Source organism: Medicago sativa, chromosome 7 (genome assembly GCF_051527215.1).
Source record: "Medicago sativa cultivar Bolivia chromosome 7, Bolivia_mono, whole genome shotgun sequence".
In the NCBI taxonomy this organism is placed as follows: Eukaryota; Viridiplantae; Streptophyta; class Magnoliopsida; order Fabales; family Fabaceae; genus Medicago; species Medicago sativa.
In genome coordinates this window covers 82867958-82889780 of record NC_140755.1, presented here as the reverse complement: position 1 = coordinate 82889780, position 21823 = coordinate 82867958, and the positions used below count along the sequence as shown (strand labels likewise).

Below are 21823 nucleotides of genomic sequence, written 5' to 3'. Positions count from 1 at the left end.
TTTCATTTGGTTAACACATGAGGTTTTGATTTTTGATCTTTGGTTGATGTGAGAGTTAGTTATGCTACTCTAGGTTTTTAGATGAAACAATTCTAGATGCTTATCAAGAACATTTTATTCTTGTGGCGGATCCACAATTAAATCTTAATCTTATCATCTTAAATTTTCCTTCATTTTATATATCATTTAAGAAATTTACGCTAAGTCAGAGATTCTTATACAGTGAATTCTTAGTTGGATCACATCAAAAAACAATAAAGATAAAGATGCACTGTTAAGCATACTGAAGTGGCGAATAGTTTCAATCCAAAGAAAATTTTGTAGCTTCCTTTTCCATGAAAAGAATGAAAAATATCATCACAATCAGTACAATACTTATCTACAGAGTATATATCATAAAGCTAACTTGCCAACCCCAACAACACACAAACAAATTAACATTTTGTACACTACTATTTCTGATAGGTCATAAAACTTTGATATTTTCTTTTCACAATTTATTCAGTCTTCAACTAAGGAATCTTTTGACTCCATACCAAATAGTAGGTCCTAACCCCTTCCTTCAATTCCTAGAAAAAATTAAAATGGACAAAATAGAACACACTATATTTTGTGCTACTATTAAATTAGCAATCCTTACTTAATGATGACATTGGTGTAATTTGGTGGGTCCAACTTCTAGAAATCTTACTTAACTATTTCTATTTCATAATCTTTTTTTTTTTGGTACCACTTAATTTTTGTGGTATTTTGGATTAGCCTTGATATTGATGATGAGGACCTAAAAGCAATTGTTGATTCATCAAAGATTGCTTCATAAGGTAGTTTTCATACTGTGAATTGATGTTAGGGAAATTGCAAGAGGAACTCAAGTATTTCTTTGATGGGTATAACATTTCCTCATCTATGTTTGAAAGCTGGTGCTTTAAAGTGTTGGATTGAGGATTCTTTTGAGACATGTAATTGTTGCTAGTGTTGATTTGGGAAGATTGTTGTTGATTAAAATTTTCAGTGTTGAAACCTGAACTTGTTCCAATTCCTGATGGGTTGTTGGAATTTTCAGATAAGAAGCTGCTCAACATGGAGTAGTCCATAGCATCTAATAGGTTTGAAAAGGACACTGATTTTTGAGACATGAGTGTGTTTTGAAGAGGTGGTGTTGTGTTTTTGGTGATTGGAAAAAGGGTTTCTTGGAATTGTGTCTCTTCTGCATGTTCCACTTCACCAACCATAGTTTCTGATGATTCTGTTGAAGTTAGTGCACATTTTGATTTCTTGTAAATTCGGCATAGCACCCAATCATCCAACTGCACAAACAATAATTCCAAGAATAACATTAGTCTAAGATACATCTAAAAAAATACGTGACCACAGTCGAACAACTACATCAAAGTTTATCTTTTTGATGTCTTTGTTCGATTGTGGCAAGACTATGGTTGATATTGCATTAGTCACATTTAATTGCGACGCGACCGCAATCTAAACTCACCCTCATGGAAGAATCTTTGAGCTTAATAGGTTTATTGTTGTCAACAAGACGATATTCATGCATGATCCAATTAGTCTTAATACCCTTTGGAGGTTTTCCTTTGTAAAAAACAAGAGCCTTTTTGACACCAATAATGTTCTCTTGTGATCTTCCTCCTCCACATGGCAATGATGCCACTATGGTCTTATCAGTGCCAGTGGCTTTCCAATACCCTGAAGCAGCTGCCCTGTTTGGCCTTGCACCATTTGGGTACTTTCTATCTCTAGGACTAAAAAAGTACCATTCTTTCTCGCCAAATGAAGCTTTAGCTGAAAATAAAGAAACCACAACAAACTAAAAGTAAATTAACCTTCCACATCACACATTATTAAATTTTTTTAAAAAAAGTAATATAAAAAAGTACATACATATATTTTGGATCAAATATATGTACCTTTAAATTTAAATTTATAGAATACAAACCTGGTAAATCCCATGGATCCAACTTATAAATATCAACTTCAGCAATGATGGAAACAGGCAAGGGAATGGAGGCAATTTTTTTCCTAAGGTAGTGAAGAATGAGTTCTGCATCAGTAGGGTGGAACCTAAAACCTGGTGGCAAATTGGTCTGTGGGGTTCCCATGTGGTATTAGAAAAATGTTGAGGTGTTTGGTGAATGTGTGTGTGTGTTTTAAGAGAGAGACAAAAACCAAACTTGGTGTGAAGCATACACAAAATGAAAAGAATGAGAGAGGATTGAAATTTTTGGGATTGGGAGAAAGGAAGGGATTTTATGGTTGTGGAATTTTTGTCGTCATGTGGGAAGAGATTAGGCCAAGGGGGCTAGGGGGTATGAATGACAAAAAATTTAGATCAGTTCCAAGAACCATGATTTTGTCCAAAAGTGGGGTCCATTTTAAAGAAGATAGGAGATAGAAGCAATGTGAAAACGGATGATGAATGACAAACCCAATCCATGGTGAGAAATAGATATTTAGATTAGTTTTGCAAAAATTATATAATTAGACTTAACTTACGTTTCATACTTTAAGCTTCACAATATTTTTCAATTTGACTATTGTTTAATGATGCCAGCAGGGCACGGTAATTATCCAATTTTCTTATCTAATTGAGATTAGGTTTAGGATTAAGTTTTTTTAGCATGTGTTTGGAAACATGTTCCACACCTTTTTCTCACATTCCAACACAAATATATCGTGATTTTCTAAAGCTAAAAATCCAAATTCCTTAAAAAAAGGTACGTTTGGAGTTGTTTTAATGTGGAAGCAAACAAGCACTTAAGTAAATTGGGATGAGGTTTGACGATTTACAATTGCGATCTCTTTAATTGAGTGTTTAAATGGTTCATATATGAATAGATTGAATAAATAAACTAAGTGAAAATTTAGGAGTAGGTGTGTGAGTTTGAGTTTTTGTTTTGAAAGTTAAATTTGAAAACAAGACTTTATCCGCTCAAGTTTTTGTTAGGAAAAGACACTTGAGCAGTATACATCTATGAAGTCCGGAAACTTTAAAACGGAGACGTATCCGTATCGGACACCGATACTTCACGGATACTCGCAGATACGTACCCTCGAAGTATCAAAATAAATTATTTTAATTTTTAAAAAATATTTTATCAGATGCATATAGGATACTACACATATACACAAATATACTTATAAGATATTTGACAGATACATATCATAGAAAAGATGAAGGGTAAAAAAGTGAGACAGTGTTGTAAAAATTTAGATATGCATCATTAAAATTGTTTCTCGATGAACCACCATATGAAAATATAATTTGTGTTGTGTTCAATGACATTTCTCTCGATATCCTTACATATGAAACTATACTGTGGTTTATAAGAAAATTTTACATTTTTTTATTTTGATCACATGTATTATTTTAAAAAAAATTATGACTTTTATAATAATAAAGAGTAATTAATGCTTATTTTCTTCAAGTACTTTACACACATTTTTTTTGAATTTGAAAGAAGTACTTTACACACATATTAGTTTTAATATAATAATTTTGTCAATGTATTTGTATTCTAAATTTTTAAAAAATTCACGTATCCACTTACACGTATCACATCGTGCCGCACCCGTATCGACAGATATACTTTGACTAACTATCCATGGATATAATTTAGAGATATGATATTTCAACATCCATTTTATGACAACTTTTGTGACAACTTTCTCTCTCATACTCACATTATTTTTTATTTTATCTCTCTATTGCTTTGATTTTCGTACAAATATCTACTTTTTCTTTGTAAATTATGGTTATACCATAAATTGTCTACTAAATGATCGTTTAAATAACACTCCACTAATTTTACACCAGCAATGCTACCTTTTTTACCGTGTGATTGATGTAATTTTTGTCCCCAGCAACTTCCACTTTTGTCGTTTATGGTAAATCATGGTCAGAGTCTCTATTATCGTTGAGTAATGGCGGCTGTGACATCATCGTTCTTAGGATGATAAGATTAAATGTCGACACATGTCTTGTGAAGCCACAAGTTGAATGATGGACGGTATCATTGAGGGTAATTTGGGAATTTCAAAGCTAGTCTTTGTGTTGTTATTGGTCCAGCTGTAGTCATAGGAATAGTAGTGCAATTTTTGTTGAAAGATTGTAGAAAAACATAAGCATATGCCATATCTCATTCTTAACAGAACATGTATATATTTTAATTTTAATGTTGGTGGCCATTGTCATCATGGTCGTGGATTAAGGTATGACATGGGATAATCGAGCGTGTGGCTTTGACACTTTGACTAGAGCACCCGTGTCTTATTATACTAGGTGGACTATGATTAGGACTGATTCAAATCACTTTTCTTAATGATTTTTACAATAAGTTATAAGTTATTCAAATTTATAGAAATCTCAAATATGTTCTTTTTCATTTGCTCTTCAAATTTATATTTACTCTCATCAATCATAAAAATACCTTAATAAATCTCAAGACATTCTGCAAAAATTTTAACCCTAGGCACCTAATTTGTTCCCTTTATTTCAATTTTCAACTTATTTCATCCAATTATATCTTAAACATACAGAATGACTAGAGTCGTGGATATAATCTAATGACTACCATTTTAATTTTTTTTTTTGGTACAACATTTTAAACTTTTTTAAAAAGTCAAAATGAGATATATTACAAACAACGAAGTATCCTTAATAACACAAGGTGTGTCAATAAGGACCTCAAAAGTATACAAACGATCAAGTCACAAATAAAACGAAAATATAACAAATCAGTCAATGTCCAGACAAACAAACGGGCTCGACCACCGCATAAAAATTTCAAACAAATATTAATATTAATAATCTTCATCCACCAAAAGAAATGTAGCTTCACTTCATCTAACAACCGATGTATATGACTTTCGATTCTTGTTTCTCATAATGGCTACCAGGCCTCATTTTCTTGACAACAGAAGGATTATAACAAAAAAAGTTACGCGTGAGTTTTTTTTTTTAATGATAAATTATCGGTTCAAAGTACATAATTATATATGTAGGACTTAAATTAGCAATATCTGTTAAAAAAATTACGACTATAATAACGAAAAATTAATAAAAGTAGAATACATTGAATAATTGTCCTAAAAGATTCATGAGATTCATAAAATATATTCCCTCCGGTCACTATTATAAGCAAAACTTCACTTTCCAGGTACATTGAATAATCAAGTTTGGAGTATATTTTTCTTGACTGCGCTTATTGGTTTATTATCAAACGGAAACTACAAATAACTCAAATGATGGACACAAATGTAACAAAAAAAAAAAGAATGATGGACAGAACTGAGTGGTCCAGATGGCAATAACGAAACTAAGGAAAGTAATGTAATAATCCAAACTTTTTGAGTACATTATTATTGTCCTCTTTTCTCATTGTAAAATAAAATAATTGGCAGCCATATCCTCAAAAGTATGGCTTGCATGGGTGGTGTTAATCATGTCTACAAAGGTGAAGTTTCATTCGACCAACTGAGAGCATCCTCTTTTTGTGGAAAGTTTGTGTGTGGAAACTCAAGAGCAGTCTTAATTACAAAGCAATTTTTTTTTTTTTTTATGGGCCATAAGGTTTTATATGATTTTTTCTAAGGATGTAATTTATCATAAAAAATCGAGAGTCCTCAAAAGTGATTCATTGAAGTGGAACAAGGAGGTTTATGAGTTTGCGTAAATTACCCCAATTCATTGAGGGGTAATGTAGGTTTCACTTGTTAAATGTGATTCACTTACCGAAAAATAAATAAATTAAACGTGATTCAAAATAATCCACCCTGTGTGTAGTCTAGAGTAATTTTCTTTAAGAGTAAACCACTAATTTAGTCTTTGTCTTTGTAAGCTACTCTCAAATTTGTCCCTGCCTATATTAATATTTAAAAATAGTTTCTGTCTTTGTCAAAAGTTTCTCAATTAGCTCTCTCTCTCTCTCTCTCTCTCTCTCTCTCTCTCTCTCTCTCTCTCTCTCTCTCTCTCTCTCTCTCTCTCTCTCTCTCTCTCTCTCTCTCTCTCTCTCTCTCTCTCTCTCTCTCTCTCCATGTTTTGTCACATGACGAGACATTTAATTGAGAAACTTTTGACAAGGACATTAACTATTTTAAAATATTATCAAAAGTTTATCAATTAGATCTTTGTCTCTATGTTTTTGTCACATGATGAGGGACTTAATTGAGAAATTTTTGACAAAGACAAAGACTATTAGAGTCAGGGGCTAATTTGAGAATGACTTACAAAGACATACATGGTTTACTCTTTCTTTAATTAATGACATCTCTTTACACCTTTATTGATCTTGAAATATCGCGTTAAATCCAAATGATTTTAATTCTCTCGTTAATTCAAAATGCACATTCTTAAAAAAAAAAAGAGTTTGTTACCCAAAAAAAGTCTAACAAAAGGATTTTTTTTTCGAGGGAACTAAAGGATTATAATTTATACCAAATTAATTTTATAAGATAATTTTATTTACCAAAATTCGCAATAAACATGTGTCGATTTCTACTAACTTGAGTAATCTTAGAAGTTTCTCTAAATTTTCTTCCCAACATATTGGAAGTGAATAATTTATAACGAAAAAGTAATGACTATTAATGGTGATGTTACACACATTAGAAAATTTGTTTTAAAAAATAACTTCTTAAGTGTTATGATATTGTTAAACTAGAAGTTAATTACATCATAATCAGTTAATCACAGGTGGTCTTGTGGGTCAGTTTCCGAATCAATTAGCTTAAGATAAGTTATACACAAAACCAACCCGAACAAGCAAATCCAAACAACTTTATAAAATGTAATCATCCAAGAATGGTGTCACGCCACTTCATCTAATCTCTTCCATGAATCATTTAACCAAAATCAACAACGGTATACACTTACCTTTAATCCTTAACCACAATTTAATAGAGTAATTAAATCAGGCCATGTTTTCAACTATGTGTCACTCCCATAATATTCCAAATGGCAAATTTCTTCCCATTGTGATGTGGTCCTGGTCGTATGGAGCTAGAGTGTGATAATGCTCCTAATTGGAAAAGTCAAACTTTTATCTCTTTTTTCTGAAATTGGCATGTACCTAATGCACCTGGCTTTTTCTTTTGTGATAGAAAGCAAAGCCAAAAGAAGTAATATGCAGATTGGAGCCATCTGGATGTAATGTATCTATCCATGATTAATTGAGTTACTTATTGGGGTTTCTAATTTAGTAGCCAACAATTGAGTTTTGATTTGTTGACAATCATATATAATTACAGGCGTTTAATTATAATTTAGGGCTTCAAATTAATTTGAATGTAAATGTACGGATGTACCCTAGGGTTAATTTAACACTTGATTAAAAAATGAGTGCAACTATTGAAAAGAGAAAGGTCTTGAAACACTGAATTTTATTAATTTTGGATAATATCTTGAAACATTGAATCATAATGTTATATATGTTGCACATTCTATTTTTGGCAACTTATTTCCTCACATATCGTATGGCATCCTTTAATCATTCCTATTTAGGTCCAGCGTTGAAATAAGGTGAAAAGAGACATATGAAACCGATAAGGATGAGAAGAACTTTTACTAATATCCTCTAGCTATACATATATAAAATGTGTATTAAGCATTGACCACGAGTAGTGATGATATTTAATCTTTATGGAGCAGCAATCATCGAGATGCGACTTGGAGGATATTGAAATAATAGATAATGTGCACCTCAAGTTGTGGCCTAAGAACTCTTATAGAGTCGTCTATATAACTATCGAAGATAGTCGATGAAAGGGGTGTTATGGACGGCGAGTTTGTAACTTCGAACGTTTTATGATATTCATGGTAGGAAGCATTACAAGTTTGATAGAATCCAAAGCTTTTGACCGTTGGATCGTTGTGCCTGTGGATTCCTGATGAGAGCATCACTCAGTGTGGGTTGTTGGGTCAAAGATGTATTTGAGCCTCTTCGAACATCGATCTTGGACCCTTGACTAGTTCAGAACAGGTATTATCAAAAAAATATCAAACATCAAACAATATTATTACATTTCAACTATATTGGCACCAAAAAATCGAACAATCCTAGGCCTAACTAAGAAAATTTATTAAAAAAAAAAATTAAGAACAAGAAAAACAAACATCGTGAAACATAAACAAATAACTCATGGAAAAAATTCAAACAAACCTAAAGAAGTGAAGATTATGCCGATTACAACAACATTTCTGTCAAATAAGTCTAAGTCGAAGAGTTCTAGATGAAAACCAAACATCACAAACTTATCAGCGCAGCTTTTGTACTACATGAGAGGTAACAAATTCTATTCGTCCCCTAAAAGATATTATTTTTTATTCTTGAGGAAATAGACTGAAAAATTCTTAAAAGTTTTCACCACAAGCGAGGAATAACATCCCAACCAAAGATGATACCAACCTTTATCAAAAGCAAACTCAATAGCCGGGATAGCAGTCATTAAATCATCTTCAAATGCAATCACATTCTCAATGAAAAAGAAAAACAACGAACAATTTGTTGGAACAAAATTGGTTTGTACAATTCCTCTAAAGTTTTGATGATAACAAAGCATTAAATAACAATTGAATATGTTAATATATGTTCAAGTGTGCAGGACCACAGATTAAAATTTAACAAGGTCCGAACATGTATAAGAGCATCAGAAGCTCAAAGACTATGGTATAAGATCTGAGAAAGGTCAACCAGAAATCAACACCTTGGATCAGAAGAAAAGATGCTACTAAGAAGTTGAAGATCGACATCAGACTCTGAAGAACTCCAAACTCTGAAGTGCAGAAGATCTTGAGGGACTCAGACTCCACGTCAGATATTTCCTTTTTCGTAGCTGTCTCTGTCAAAGTCTGATAGTACAATTTGTTTTTCTGACCGCGTGTAGAACTTCAAGGATAAAGAGAATGAACTGATAGTTCCAATTTCAGCAAAGAAATTTCGAATAGCTAATCAACGACACTATCCATATCAGGAAATGACACAATTTTCTTGATTTGAAGCTTCTCAACGACTCTAAATGCGCTGGTACTCTTCTCCAACGTTTTTCATATCCTTGTCAATATAAGGAGCTGAAGACTTGAAGAACAACAACAAGACTCTACTATTTTAACTCTGTGCTTACTCTGTCAAATCAAAAAGTGTATAGAACACTTAAGTATTTCTTATCGATGTTTGTATCTTATAAATTTTAAGTCTTAGAGTTTGTTCTGGTTTATATTGTTTACACCTCTGATTAAATCTTGTTTATTTGTAAACTCATTACAAGTCTCTTGCTTTTGCGTTTGAGCATTAGAAGTCTTTTTCAGTTGTGATTGAGCATTGCTTATGTGCTTGAGCATTTGGAAGTCACTTAGTTCTGTCCTTGAGCATTTTTAATCAATTATGATTATAGTGAAAATCCTTTGAAGTGCAAGGGGACTGAACTACTAGTGTATTGTAGGAGGAACCAATATAATTGCTTTGTGTCTGCTTTGAAAAAACCAACACAATCCTTTGAAATCTGGCCCAAAATTAAGCATGAAAATACATGTTTGGGTGAATTTAATCTACCCAAATGACTATACACCCTCCGGTCACTAATATAAGCAAAAATTTACCTTTTGCATTCATTCAATTAATGATGAATATAATCTTTATTATAGACTACATACAAATGAATCTAAAATGTTAACTTTTGCTTATATCAATGACCGGAGGGTGTATTGCTTAAAGCTGATTTATTTGAAGCTTCAATTTTATGAAGTTGGACTCTGGAAAAACATTTTGTAGAATAATTCACTAGATTTAAGAATCACGGTTTAATTAGCTTCAATTTTATGATTATACCAATATATTCTCTACCTAAATGTTTTTGTGGGTAGATTAAGTAGTGAATTTTTAATGTGTTTCAGATGAATCATTTGGTAGAGAATATATTGTCCTTGATTTGTGAATTATGATTTAGAGTATGATAAGGACGAAGAACGGTGGCGCGGGCGATGGAAGAGGAAACAATGAGGATGATTAGAGGAAGAAAAAGGAACAGTCTTGTATCAGGAAACATTTTTAACTCTTAAAATCTCAACCCTTCAATTTCTTTTTGCCACATGTCACTTATCTATGTATTGAAAAGGAGTAAATGGAAGAATGATAAATGGAGGTAAGTTGGACCAATTAATTCAGGTGACATTTAGAATACACAAATAAACTTTTTGTGTACCATACCCAAATACAATTCTAGCCATTGATTTATAATCTAAAACTTCAATGATAGTATTTTAGAAGAATAACTCTAGTGAGAAGTAGAAGATTGTCTTGCCTAACAAAAACCGTACGTGACAATAGCCTATGGACCTACCATTTCAGTGCTTCTTATCTTTGAGGACAGATCATGGTTCGGTGGTTCCTGTTGTTACCAGAGAGTGCTTTTTAAGCTAATTTGTTTTTGGTCTGAAATACTTATCATGCTTGATAACTAACATAAACAAAATCATAAATTAAATATGTTTTTGGGTTAACATAACACACTTTTTTTCCTTCAATTTTACTGGCAAATCATTTCACTCAAGATCTATCCATGGAATGAAAATCTTGTCTCATGGAAAAAGTAATTGCAACTGATTTTTTTCGATTTTTTTGGCAATTTCATCTTACTCTTAATGTACCCCACGAAAAAGCTTGAGTCTTTCTATTTACTTTTTGATTTTTTATTTCTCTAATTATAACTTTTCAACCCAATACCTAAATTAACAAATAATACTAGAGATGTTATTAACTTACACCACAATGTTCTCTTTCTCTATTATTATTGTCGTTGGTTTTGCAAGAAGCAACTCATTGGATAGAAATGCAGGAAATGGATAATATAAAAGGAAAATACCAGTAGAGAAGAATGGATAATTTTCTAGAGATAAGTGTATTTGAAGGAGGAAGATGACAAAGAAGGAGGGAGAGAGGAGAGGGTGATGTCGGTAGACCGGTGGGTCCCACACGTTTTTAGTACAAAAGAATCACCTACTTCTCCAAACAAATTACTCTTCTAAATCATTACCATTGAAATCTAAAATTATAAATCAATGGCTTATATTGAATTTTGGGTATGATACACAAAAAGTTGCATTTGTGTATTCTAAATGCCACCATTAATTCAACATGTCTTCGTGTGTTTTTCTCACTTTCAGAGTTAAGGTTCTAAAATCCTAAAAATGCCACCACAAGAAGAAGGTTCCCAGAAAGCCTGGAACACCTTATTTATTACAGTTAAATCAATTACAAAGATTAGCTTTCCGATCTATCTGAGTAATAGAAGAATCTTTTCTAGAATGATCGGTCAGTCTAAAAAAATTGAAAATTGAAAATTCTTTATTTATGTTCAACATATGACTAGAGAAAACAAATCCAGTAAGAGTAGTATTTAAAAATCCATTGTCAACAAAGGCAAAGAAATAAAACTAGGAACAAAATTAAAAATCTTTAAATCAACATTCAAAGATAACCCATGTTTCGCAAATAGGTATGCCACTTGATTTGCTTCTCTTAGAACATGATTCCAATCAACCAGCCCCAGATTGTTCATGAACCAGATGTATGTTATCTACAAGAGTACGTTCAAGATGATTTTAGGAGACATGCTTCACAGTAAACTAGTGTTATTTCATTTTTATTTTTTTTATATAGAAAGCTTGTCTTATTTTAATGTTTATGTTAGATTGTAACCAAAAAAAAATGTTTATGTTAGATGACTTTTTATTATTCAAACCGATGCAAACCGAATTACAAACACCACAAAAGACCTAAACCATGTGAAACGTGATAATTTTATAGGAGTTTTTCTTTGGAGGCATTCAAGAGATTAGAGAAGTTACTATAGCTTATACTACAAAAAGAAGTTACCATGTCCACGAATACCAAAAGCTGGAGTGAGCCACTTTATAATAGACAAAAAAATGGTTATGATTATCTACAAGTCTTTGACTTCAATAATTATGCTTCAAAGATGCTTTTATTCGATTAAGACACCCATCAAAGAAGGTTCCCTACATACTATTTTGTGTTTTATCAAAGAATACCGATAACACTTGTGTGATAACTTTTAAAATAATTTTTTTCTTTACTTTTATTTTTTGGGATAAAAATAAAATAAAGAGACAGTAAAAACACAATAAAATTATGAAAGAGAAAGTAGTAGTATTTACGTCATTTCTCTTTATTAAACTTATGATTTAATGGACATCAATTGCCTCGTTATTGGGTATGATGTCAGCTATGATGTGATGAAAAATTAAAGAACAATAACGTGGCAAGTTTTTTAAAAAAAAAAGGCCAAATACCTCCCTGGGTCCTTTAAGTTTCACGTTTGTAACAGATATGTCCTTTAAGTTTCAAAGGTTACAGATAGGTCCTTTAAGTTTTTAAGGTTTCAGATAGGTCCTTTAAGTTTCGAGTTTGTTTCAGATAGGTCCTTTCTATCAACATCCGTTAAGGACCTATCTGAAACCTTAGAAACTTAAAGGACCTATCTGTAACCTTTGAAACTTAAAGGACCTATCTGTTACAAACGTGAAACTTAAAGGACCCAGGGAGGTATTTGGCCACAAAAAAATAACGAACCTTCCATGTTTATGGAGTATTCCTAAATCGGGTATTTGAGCTTGATTATTTTTTAGATTTAGTTAATATTAATAGTAAGGGAAAATTCAAATTTGAATCATAACTGTACTCTTTAGATAAAACCAGAATAGTGTAACAAAAAAAAATGATAAGATCAGATTTTTTTTTTGACAAAAATAAATGATATTCATATTGATAGAGTACATCGATACAATGCAAATTCGCTAAAAACAAAAAAGATGAATCTACGAACAAAATCACATCATCCATGTTAATAGCATAAAGCGAAAAAGTACAAAAGTCTACACATATGACTATATTCAAGTCTCCGGAATACCTATGTCTCCGAATCTGCAACGTGGACGATACCAAAGTCATTGGTTGGATCTGTACTGGATCAAAGCTGATCTGACAATCTGAATCGAACAAATACCTGAACGAAAAAAGAAAGACAAACAAAGTCGCACAAAGACAACGAACAAACCAACGTCGCACTAAGACGACGAGATCACAAAATAAAAAATGAAATAGATGTGAAAATCACTTATTTCAATAAAAGAGAAAGAGAAAAACGAGTTAGATGGATGATTTTGGGTAAAAAAATTGACCATAAATCACCCATCTTTGATGAATGAAGGAGAAGAAACTAGGGTTGGATGACAGCTCACAAGAAAGATAGGGAAAAGAGAGAAATTTGTTATTATGATAAGACCAGAATATTAGGGTTCTTTTTTTACTATAAATCAAAGAGTTAATTTATTTTATGTTTTTTTTAATAAATTCTCTCATTTAAAAAAATTGTGGGGTATATAATATAGTTAATGTCAGAATTAGACTAGGCCATACTTTTCTATTTATTTCAGAGTAAATAGGCAAATACTCCAAAATTGTAAAATCTTACAACTATCTTCTGAAATTTGAGAAAAATAAAAATCTCTTTGAAATTGTTAAATGTTAGTCAATTTGTCCCATCTGTTAATTTTTTTCGTCAACTAACATGATGTGACTGTCGAATGTCTATATGACACTGCCACGTGGTCTGACATGTCATATTAAGTCATAGGGGGTAATTGTTTTTTTTATTCCATTTTTTTTAAAAAAATCTAGATTTTTTTTATCACATATGAGCAAATACCCCCTTTAAATTTCACACTTATGTGCAAAATAACCATGAAATTGACAAAAATCAAGTTGGTCCCTATGACAAACAAATTTTCTTATATTGTAATGGATTTGGTGTAAGAGTTTGATCCTTATGAGTAGCAACAAATTGGAGAAGAGTGATATGTAATGAATGTACTTAGAGGAATTATAATTGAAAGGAAAATGTTGTGTGTCACATGTTAGGGATTATCATATGTTTTTTGTGTTGGCGGTGCATCAGTTGCTACATTTTATTTATTTAGTTATACATAGGGTTGTATGTTAACTATATGAGGTTTGTTTCTTAGTATCTTTGTGGATATAGTAGAACTAGACGAAGTTGAGATCGAACAAGACGAAGCTTTGCATGGCGTGCTGATATGGTGGAGCATGTCCTTGGAATTCATGGGTGATTTTTTATAATTATCATGATTGAAAAGTTAGGTGTTAAGAGATTGATACCCTTTTTAATTATGATGGGCGGATGAGTAAATCTTGATGTATTTTGGACATTTAGTTGCAATTGGATTCAAAACTATTGGATGTTGCTTATGTCTAAGAATCATATATGAACTTGCATATAGCTTTCTTAATGAATTCCAATAAGGAAGAGATTACGGAGACTCGAATATTTTATGTAGCTTACCAAACTACTACTTATTTTAGGCTACTACTTACATATTGTTGAATCATAGCTATTAAAAAGGAGTGCTTGCTGGTGCAGATAATGGAATGATGAAAATTTTAGGGTTTAGCCATGAATTACTGATACAAATTATAGCATATCATCAATAACAAAAAAAAAGAACAAGAGATTGTGTACCTTTGAATTAGGTTGATGAAGGATAACCGTAGACAACGCCGACAACTATGAGAGGGGTAACTACCCTCATTCCGTCTAGCTCTAGGTTTTCTCACCAATCTTCAGAATAATTAACCGTCTAATGGGATGACGTTTAAATAGCTAAACGGCTGAGGGCAGGGACCTCTCATTGGGCTTATCTAAATGGTCCAACCCATCACGGTCCATTTAGTAACAAAAGCCCAATCACTCAAATTCATCATATAATTAGTGCTTAACACAATAGACCATAATTTATATTATGACATCAACTTATAATAATTGATTATTGTCAATCCATAATTGATTAATTAAATAATTAATCCAACAATCTCCCACTTGGATGACAATACTCAATTACTGAAAAAATAAAAAAATTCACTTGTCATAAAGAATTTAAAAATTTAAAATTACATGTATGGTCAAAGCACTAATCATTCAAAAGAGAAGTAAGCTTTAATGCTGCAGAAATTGAATCCGATAGGGAAAACAAATCATACAGATCAAAGACTCACTTTTCTAACAAATGATGAATCTATAGTGACACGTTTGAATTAAAAAGAATATGTCACTAAAGAATAGCCCAAGCATTTTAAAAAATGCTATAACAAACTCCCACTAACCCAAAATAACATAGACTTGATCAAATCATTATGAGTTACAATACTCATATATATAAGTCTGTGGTTAGTGGTTCTGCCAATGAGTTTTCAATATTACAGAAGTCCTATATCCACCTAGGTACACGAATAGTAATTACTTATAGGGATAGCCTATTAAGAGTGTAATTACATATAGTCAAAATCAATAAATGTTCTACGACATTCAATTAATCCAAGTTTTACAAAAAAAATGTGACTATGAAAATCCATAAAAGCAAAATAGGAAATTCAATAATCCCCAAATTGGATTAACATAGACACGTAGTTTAAAGAAAAATATGTGGATTAATGTGGCCACTAGAATGTCAATAACAAAAGAACATTTATGATTATCTCAAATTATAAGTACCACAAGAACACAATATCATACTCGATAGGAGTATTGATATTATACATTGTACTTACTATTTATGACCTCATAAAATGTGGAATGTTGGTAAAACAGAAGCACAATATATATTTGCATGCTACGAGGTTATTGTGCATATTCCAACAAAATTGACTTAAGCATCCAATTATGATGCTCATTGAGATCGATAGAATTTTAACATATATCTCAATATAATAGAATGAGACTAAAGTTTAAAGTCTCTTAAGCTATGCCATATTTTATAGTGTGCACAAGAGTATATGGCGATAACAACAATAATATTGTGTACACATTTCTCTTGATCTCACATATATATATATATATAAACAAGAGTGAGATTTCTCATTTGAGCTCATAATATATAATATTGTGTACACACTCCCACTGATCCCACATATATATATAAACAAGAGTAAGTGGGATTCTCATTAGTGATCACTGATACAAAATATTATAATAATGTAATATTCAACAGTGGGATACTCAATTACTAGTGCAAGATTATCAACATAAGTGGTTATATAATTTTAGCCAATAGAGTTTTATGAACTCAACCACATATTTTGCACATGAGCATAGCAGAATTATTAACACAAGTGGTAACTCAAGAATAATATGAAACCCCCATAAATACATATTTTATCAATGGCAGATATTATCAAGAATTGGGTTTCGTAGTTAACCACATATTCTGCATTTAGAATTAAGGAGAACGTAAATTTTCATTTAAGAATTTTATAACATAAGATCTCCTTTTCACAATTAAAATTCCACAGAATTTTATAAACATAGTAACCGTTATATGACAGAGTATGATGATTATATAAAAAATTTATCATCATATGAGTGAGATGAGTCTCTAAAAATAGGATATAAGACTCTGTTCACAATTTTAATAACTCACTCAAAACTCAAATGCTACAATTTATACTTACACAAATTTGAGAAACAATTAGGTTACAAGCAGCGGAAATACACAAAACTTATATTTTATTATTATTGAGGATATAAGAGAAAATAGTCATAAGCTTCCATAAGTATTAAAGAATAGCAATAGCATAACTAATATCCTCAATATAAGTCTCAACAAAAATTTCATATCTAAAATATGAAAAACAAATAAATATATTTGTTTATGAGATATAGTTAGTTGACATGTAGAATTTTTCTCACTTGTTGAAGAATGATATTTTCTCCACTTGGTGGAGAATGATAGTTAAACTATCTTACCCACAAAAGGATGATTATGTTAAGTAATGTCATACCGATAGGGTATGTCCATCACGTTACACAATACATAGCAATGATTATCCCACTTGATAGAGAATAGACAATGATAGTTGAATTAAAAGGTCTCAAAGATATTTTAAATAAAATATTCAACTATTTCTCTATCACAAAATGATATGTTAAGTAACGCCACACCGATAGGGTATGTCCGTCACTCACATAACAAAGGGATAGTAGCAATCCAAAATATTTATATATATAAAAAAAAAATCACATTTAGGTAGAAATTTAATTCAAAATGTAATAATATTGGATTGCAAAAATTTATACAATTTTCTACATGTCTTTAATAGGGTAACTTACTTATTGTAATCTCATTCAAGAACCTTAAGGATAATAATAAGTAAGAACTATATCATCACAATGTACAATTCTTATGTCTCAAAATTTAAACATTGATAGAGTATTATAATTGACATAAGTATAAACATTTTAGGTACATTGAATAATAACAATTATATTAATAACAACACACCGATAGGGTATGACTGTTACCAATATAATGCTAATCTATTTAACAAAATTCGCATAATTGTACCCACGATGGGTGAGATTACAATTATACAAATAAATAATGTTTATGCTTAAGAGAATATGATACAATAATATCATGCATAAACAATTATACTTAAATTTACTCAACTTCGGTCATATTCAAATGATAGAAAAAATGTGCTTAACAATATTTTAAATTAGCACATCATAAATATGACTTTAGAATTTCTTTTATATGAAGTAGTATAATAACAAAAGTTATTATTTGGAATAGAAGTGTGTCAAATGGTTTTCTAATTTATCCAGAATAGAACTCTTAGAATAAAATTTTCAATACTCCCACTATAAATTAGAAAGAACATAAATACAAAATGGAGCATTATAGTAAGAAAATAGTATATAACAACAGAGTTCTGTTTAGAATATTCTGAAAAAGGATTTCACTTCTATATAGAATATCATAATTGCTCAACAAAAGAGAAGAAAGATTAAATTTCTTCATATATGCAATAATAAGCAATAAGTCACAAGAGGATAAAATAATTAAATCACAACATACCTCGAAGAGTGTGACATTCATCCTTATACTTAGAGCCAATGACTGTTGATGACTTAACGAGAATATCTTATAATATAGTCATCTCAAAATATTCATCAATGGAGAATAAGCAATTGTAAATAAACATATGTGAGACTCTAATTATAAATGAATATGATTTATATAAGAATTCAGATGTAAGGATGATAAATATTTTCAAAATTGCCTCAATTCTTAATAAGTTGTTCTGATAATAGTTAACAGATAAACAACAAAGAGGCTTACAAATTTTAATTCATCATTAGAATTTTAGCATAAAAAAAATGCAACCACGCCTCATTCATAGTTCAACATAATTGTGATCCAAATATTTAATTGCGACAAGACACACTAATAGTATTTATCACAAAATTTAGAGTAATAAATTACGGGTCTAGATTAGAGAGTATAGCAGAAAGCATAATGTATATTAAAGAGAAATATGTCAATATTATATTCAATTAATATAAATGACATATATATACAACTCACTATACTCATTTTGAAAACAAAATATTATGAGGACCCTTCAAAACAATTTGTGACAAAAATCAAAGACAAGTGTCTTAGTTTAAATATGTTGCCAAAAGAATGATCAATTAGTGAACTTTGTATCTTTATGCTAAGACAATATGAATTCAAGAATATCTTACATTAGAATATTTATAATGCCAAGAATATTTAAAATCGTAAAATATAAATTAATTATACTTGGCATTAAAATTAACAAAATTGAGCCTTCTATAAATTCACAATAGTAAATATAAGAGAGAATTTTCAAAACAGTTTAAGCTCAAATATTGAGAATACATGATTTGAAATAAATTATTCTCAATTTAATTGATATATGATCTTTTCAAGATTTGACAAAATTTTGAAACCCACAAATCAAGAATATATATAGTATAATAGTCAAGTTATTCTTGACAAGACAAATAATTTTGAGGGTATCAACAAATCTCAAAATATATATTAATATAGAATATTTGATGCAAGAATATAAGTCTGAGTCTAAGAATTTTCACAATCATAACACTTTAAAACTAATTCACATAAGTGTTATTACCATAAAAGAATATTTTCTCATAGGATATTATAGACTCAAATCTAATGAATATATGACTTAAAAGAGTATATGATACTCATATCAATTTGAATCAAATATTTAGAGATTTCAAAAGTAATTTAAATCCCAAATTTTAAGGGTATAAAATAAATCAAATCTTCCGAATATTTTGGGTACAAGATAAATTATATTTATATCCCAAAATAGTATAATATTTACAAATTAATTGGGGATGAAAAATTTCTCAATGACACATTAATCTCAAACGAGAGAGTGAGATTTATCAGAGTGTCAAATAAAAGTAAGAAATTTTACTATAAGAGAATATAATATTTTAGGAAACAATTTATTCCCCAAATAATAATATATAAAATATTTATAATTGTCAAAATAATACCAAAATTTATGCCAAAATAATCAAATATAATAATACTAATAATTATTATTATTTGGCATAAAACAAAAATTGGAATTTTAGAGAGTAGAAAGCACCTAACGCGTGTGGGTTTTAAGAGAGAGTTTTTTTTTTTTTTTTTAATGAGAAAAAATCCGGTTCTTCTACACCCGGAGAGCAAAGAAAACGGGTCGTTTTCGACCCGTGTTTAACCCGATACGATCTGGTGATTTATGCAGCGGAAATCGACGATTCAAAAGGCGTTTTGATCGCGATTGAGAGACAAAAGGGAGAACACATCAATTTTGAGAATTATTGATCCAACCAGAGGCTGAGAAATTAAGGTTCTTGGCAAATCTTAATTTTGGAAAACAGTTTCGTATGCTGTATAGAATGAAGGATACGCTTTTCACATAATTTCACAAAACAAAATTGTTTACGGCAAAATAAATCAATTGAGATCATTCATCAACTTTGTTGTAGGATATGAATATTACAATGTAAACAACAACAAAGCAAGATTATATTTACCATCAATTTATGAATCAATTTATGCATATGATAAAAAATAATTACCATCAATTTATGAATCAATTTATGCATATGATAAAAAATAATAGACGATCAGTGTATAGATTCATGCTATGATTACTTAATTTAACAATAACATGATTATACTGTACGGCTAAACAATCACAAGAATTTCTTGATCAAAGTTACGATTCAAATAACAATAGCCATAAATTGTATCTAGTTGGCTCTGATACCAATTGATGAAAATTTTAGGGTTTAGCCATGAATTACTGATACAAATTATAGCATATCATCAATAACAAAAAAAAAGAACAAGAGATTGTGTACCTTTGAATTAGGTTGATGAAGGATAACCGTAGACAACGCCGACAACTATGAGAGGGGTAACTACCCTCATTCCGTCTAGCTCTAGGTTTTCTCACCAATCTTCAGAATAATTAACCGTCTAATGGGATGACGTTTAAATAGCTAAACGGCTGAGGGCAGGGACCTCTCATTGGGCTTATCTAAATGGTCCAACCCATCACGGTCCATTTAGTAACAAAAGCCCAATCACTCAAATTCATCATATAATTAGTGCTTAACACAATAGACCATAATTTATATTATGACATCAACTTATAATAATTGATTATTGTCAATCCATAATTGATTAATTAAATAATTAATCCAACATGGAAAACTTAAGAAAGTAATGCTTATTGTTGGATCATGCTACTAACCATGACATGTGACACACAACATTTTCCTTTCAATTGTAATTCCTCTAAGCACATTCAATACAATCCATAACATTCTTCTCTAATTTGTTGCTACTCATATGGATCAAACCATTACACTAAATCTATTAAAGCACAATAAATATTGTTTGTCAGCAGGATCAATTTGTTTGATTTTTGTCAATTTCCGGGGCATTGGCTCATTGTGGGAAAAAATCCATATTTTTTTTTCAAACAATAAAAAAAATTGGAACAAAAAGCAATTACCCCTATGATGTGGCATGGCATGTCAGACCACATGGTAGTGTCACGTAGACAGTTAACGACCATGTCACGTTGATTGACGAAGAAAACCAACGGAGGAGGCAAATTAACTAACTTTTAACGATTTCAGGGGGTTTTGCTTTTTCTCAAATTTTGGAGGATAATCGAAAGATTTTACAATTTTGGAAATTATTTGCCTATTTATTCATTTTTTTTTTACGGTTACTAGGCCATACTTTTTAAATTGACAATCTTAAGACTTTTTATATGACTATTTAGGTAAAAGGTCAAACTAAAGGCCATAAAAAAATATATATTTTAAATTTATCGGATGGATCTACTAGATTTTGCATTTTGTGATAAATTATGAATTTGTAACTTTATCATTAATTTAAGCATATTAGTCTATATTTGATTTTTGTATATTTAAATGTAGGGTTAATTATGTTTCTAGTCCCTATAAAATAGCGACCTTGTAAATTTAGTCCTTACTTAATTTTAATAGCATTTTTAGTCCCTATAAAAAAAATTTACTTATAATTTTAGTCCCTGCTAAAACAAAGTTTGATTAATTATCATTAAACTCTTAAATTTTTGAACGATTTTTTAAGACAAGATTAGAACACTATGAAAGGTTCGTTTACTAAAATTTCGAATTTTCTGAAATGAAATGAATTAAATATGAATTTTTTAAAACGACAAAAGTTAAAGATAAAAAGTAATAAAATCTGGATGTAGAAATCAAATTTTGCGATAATTTTTTGCGGAGGAACTTTTAGTAATGTTCTAAACATGTCTGCAAAAAATTGTTCAAAAATTTAAGAGTTTAAGCATAAATTAAACAAATTTGAATTGAGTAGGGACTAATA

At 30.4% G+C, this 21823-nt stretch overlaps 1 protein-coding gene across 1 annotated transcript; it reads right to left on the bottom strand.

Moving 5' to 3' along the window:
* Positions 1-299: 299 nt before the first annotated feature.
* Positions 300-2229, bottom strand: NAC047 (NAC domain containing protein 47). The gene is made up of 3 exons (XM_085727204.1): positions 1952-2229; positions 1490-1797; positions 300-1307 (listed from the first exon to the last, which is right to left on the bottom strand). The coding sequence occupies exons 1-3, from the start codon at positions 2112-2114 to the stop codon at positions 756-758; spliced, it is 1023 nt and encodes a 340-aa protein (XP_085583330.1). The 5' UTR covers positions 2115-2229; the 3' UTR covers positions 300-755.
* Between the last annotated feature and the right edge of the window lie 19594 nt (positions 2230-21823).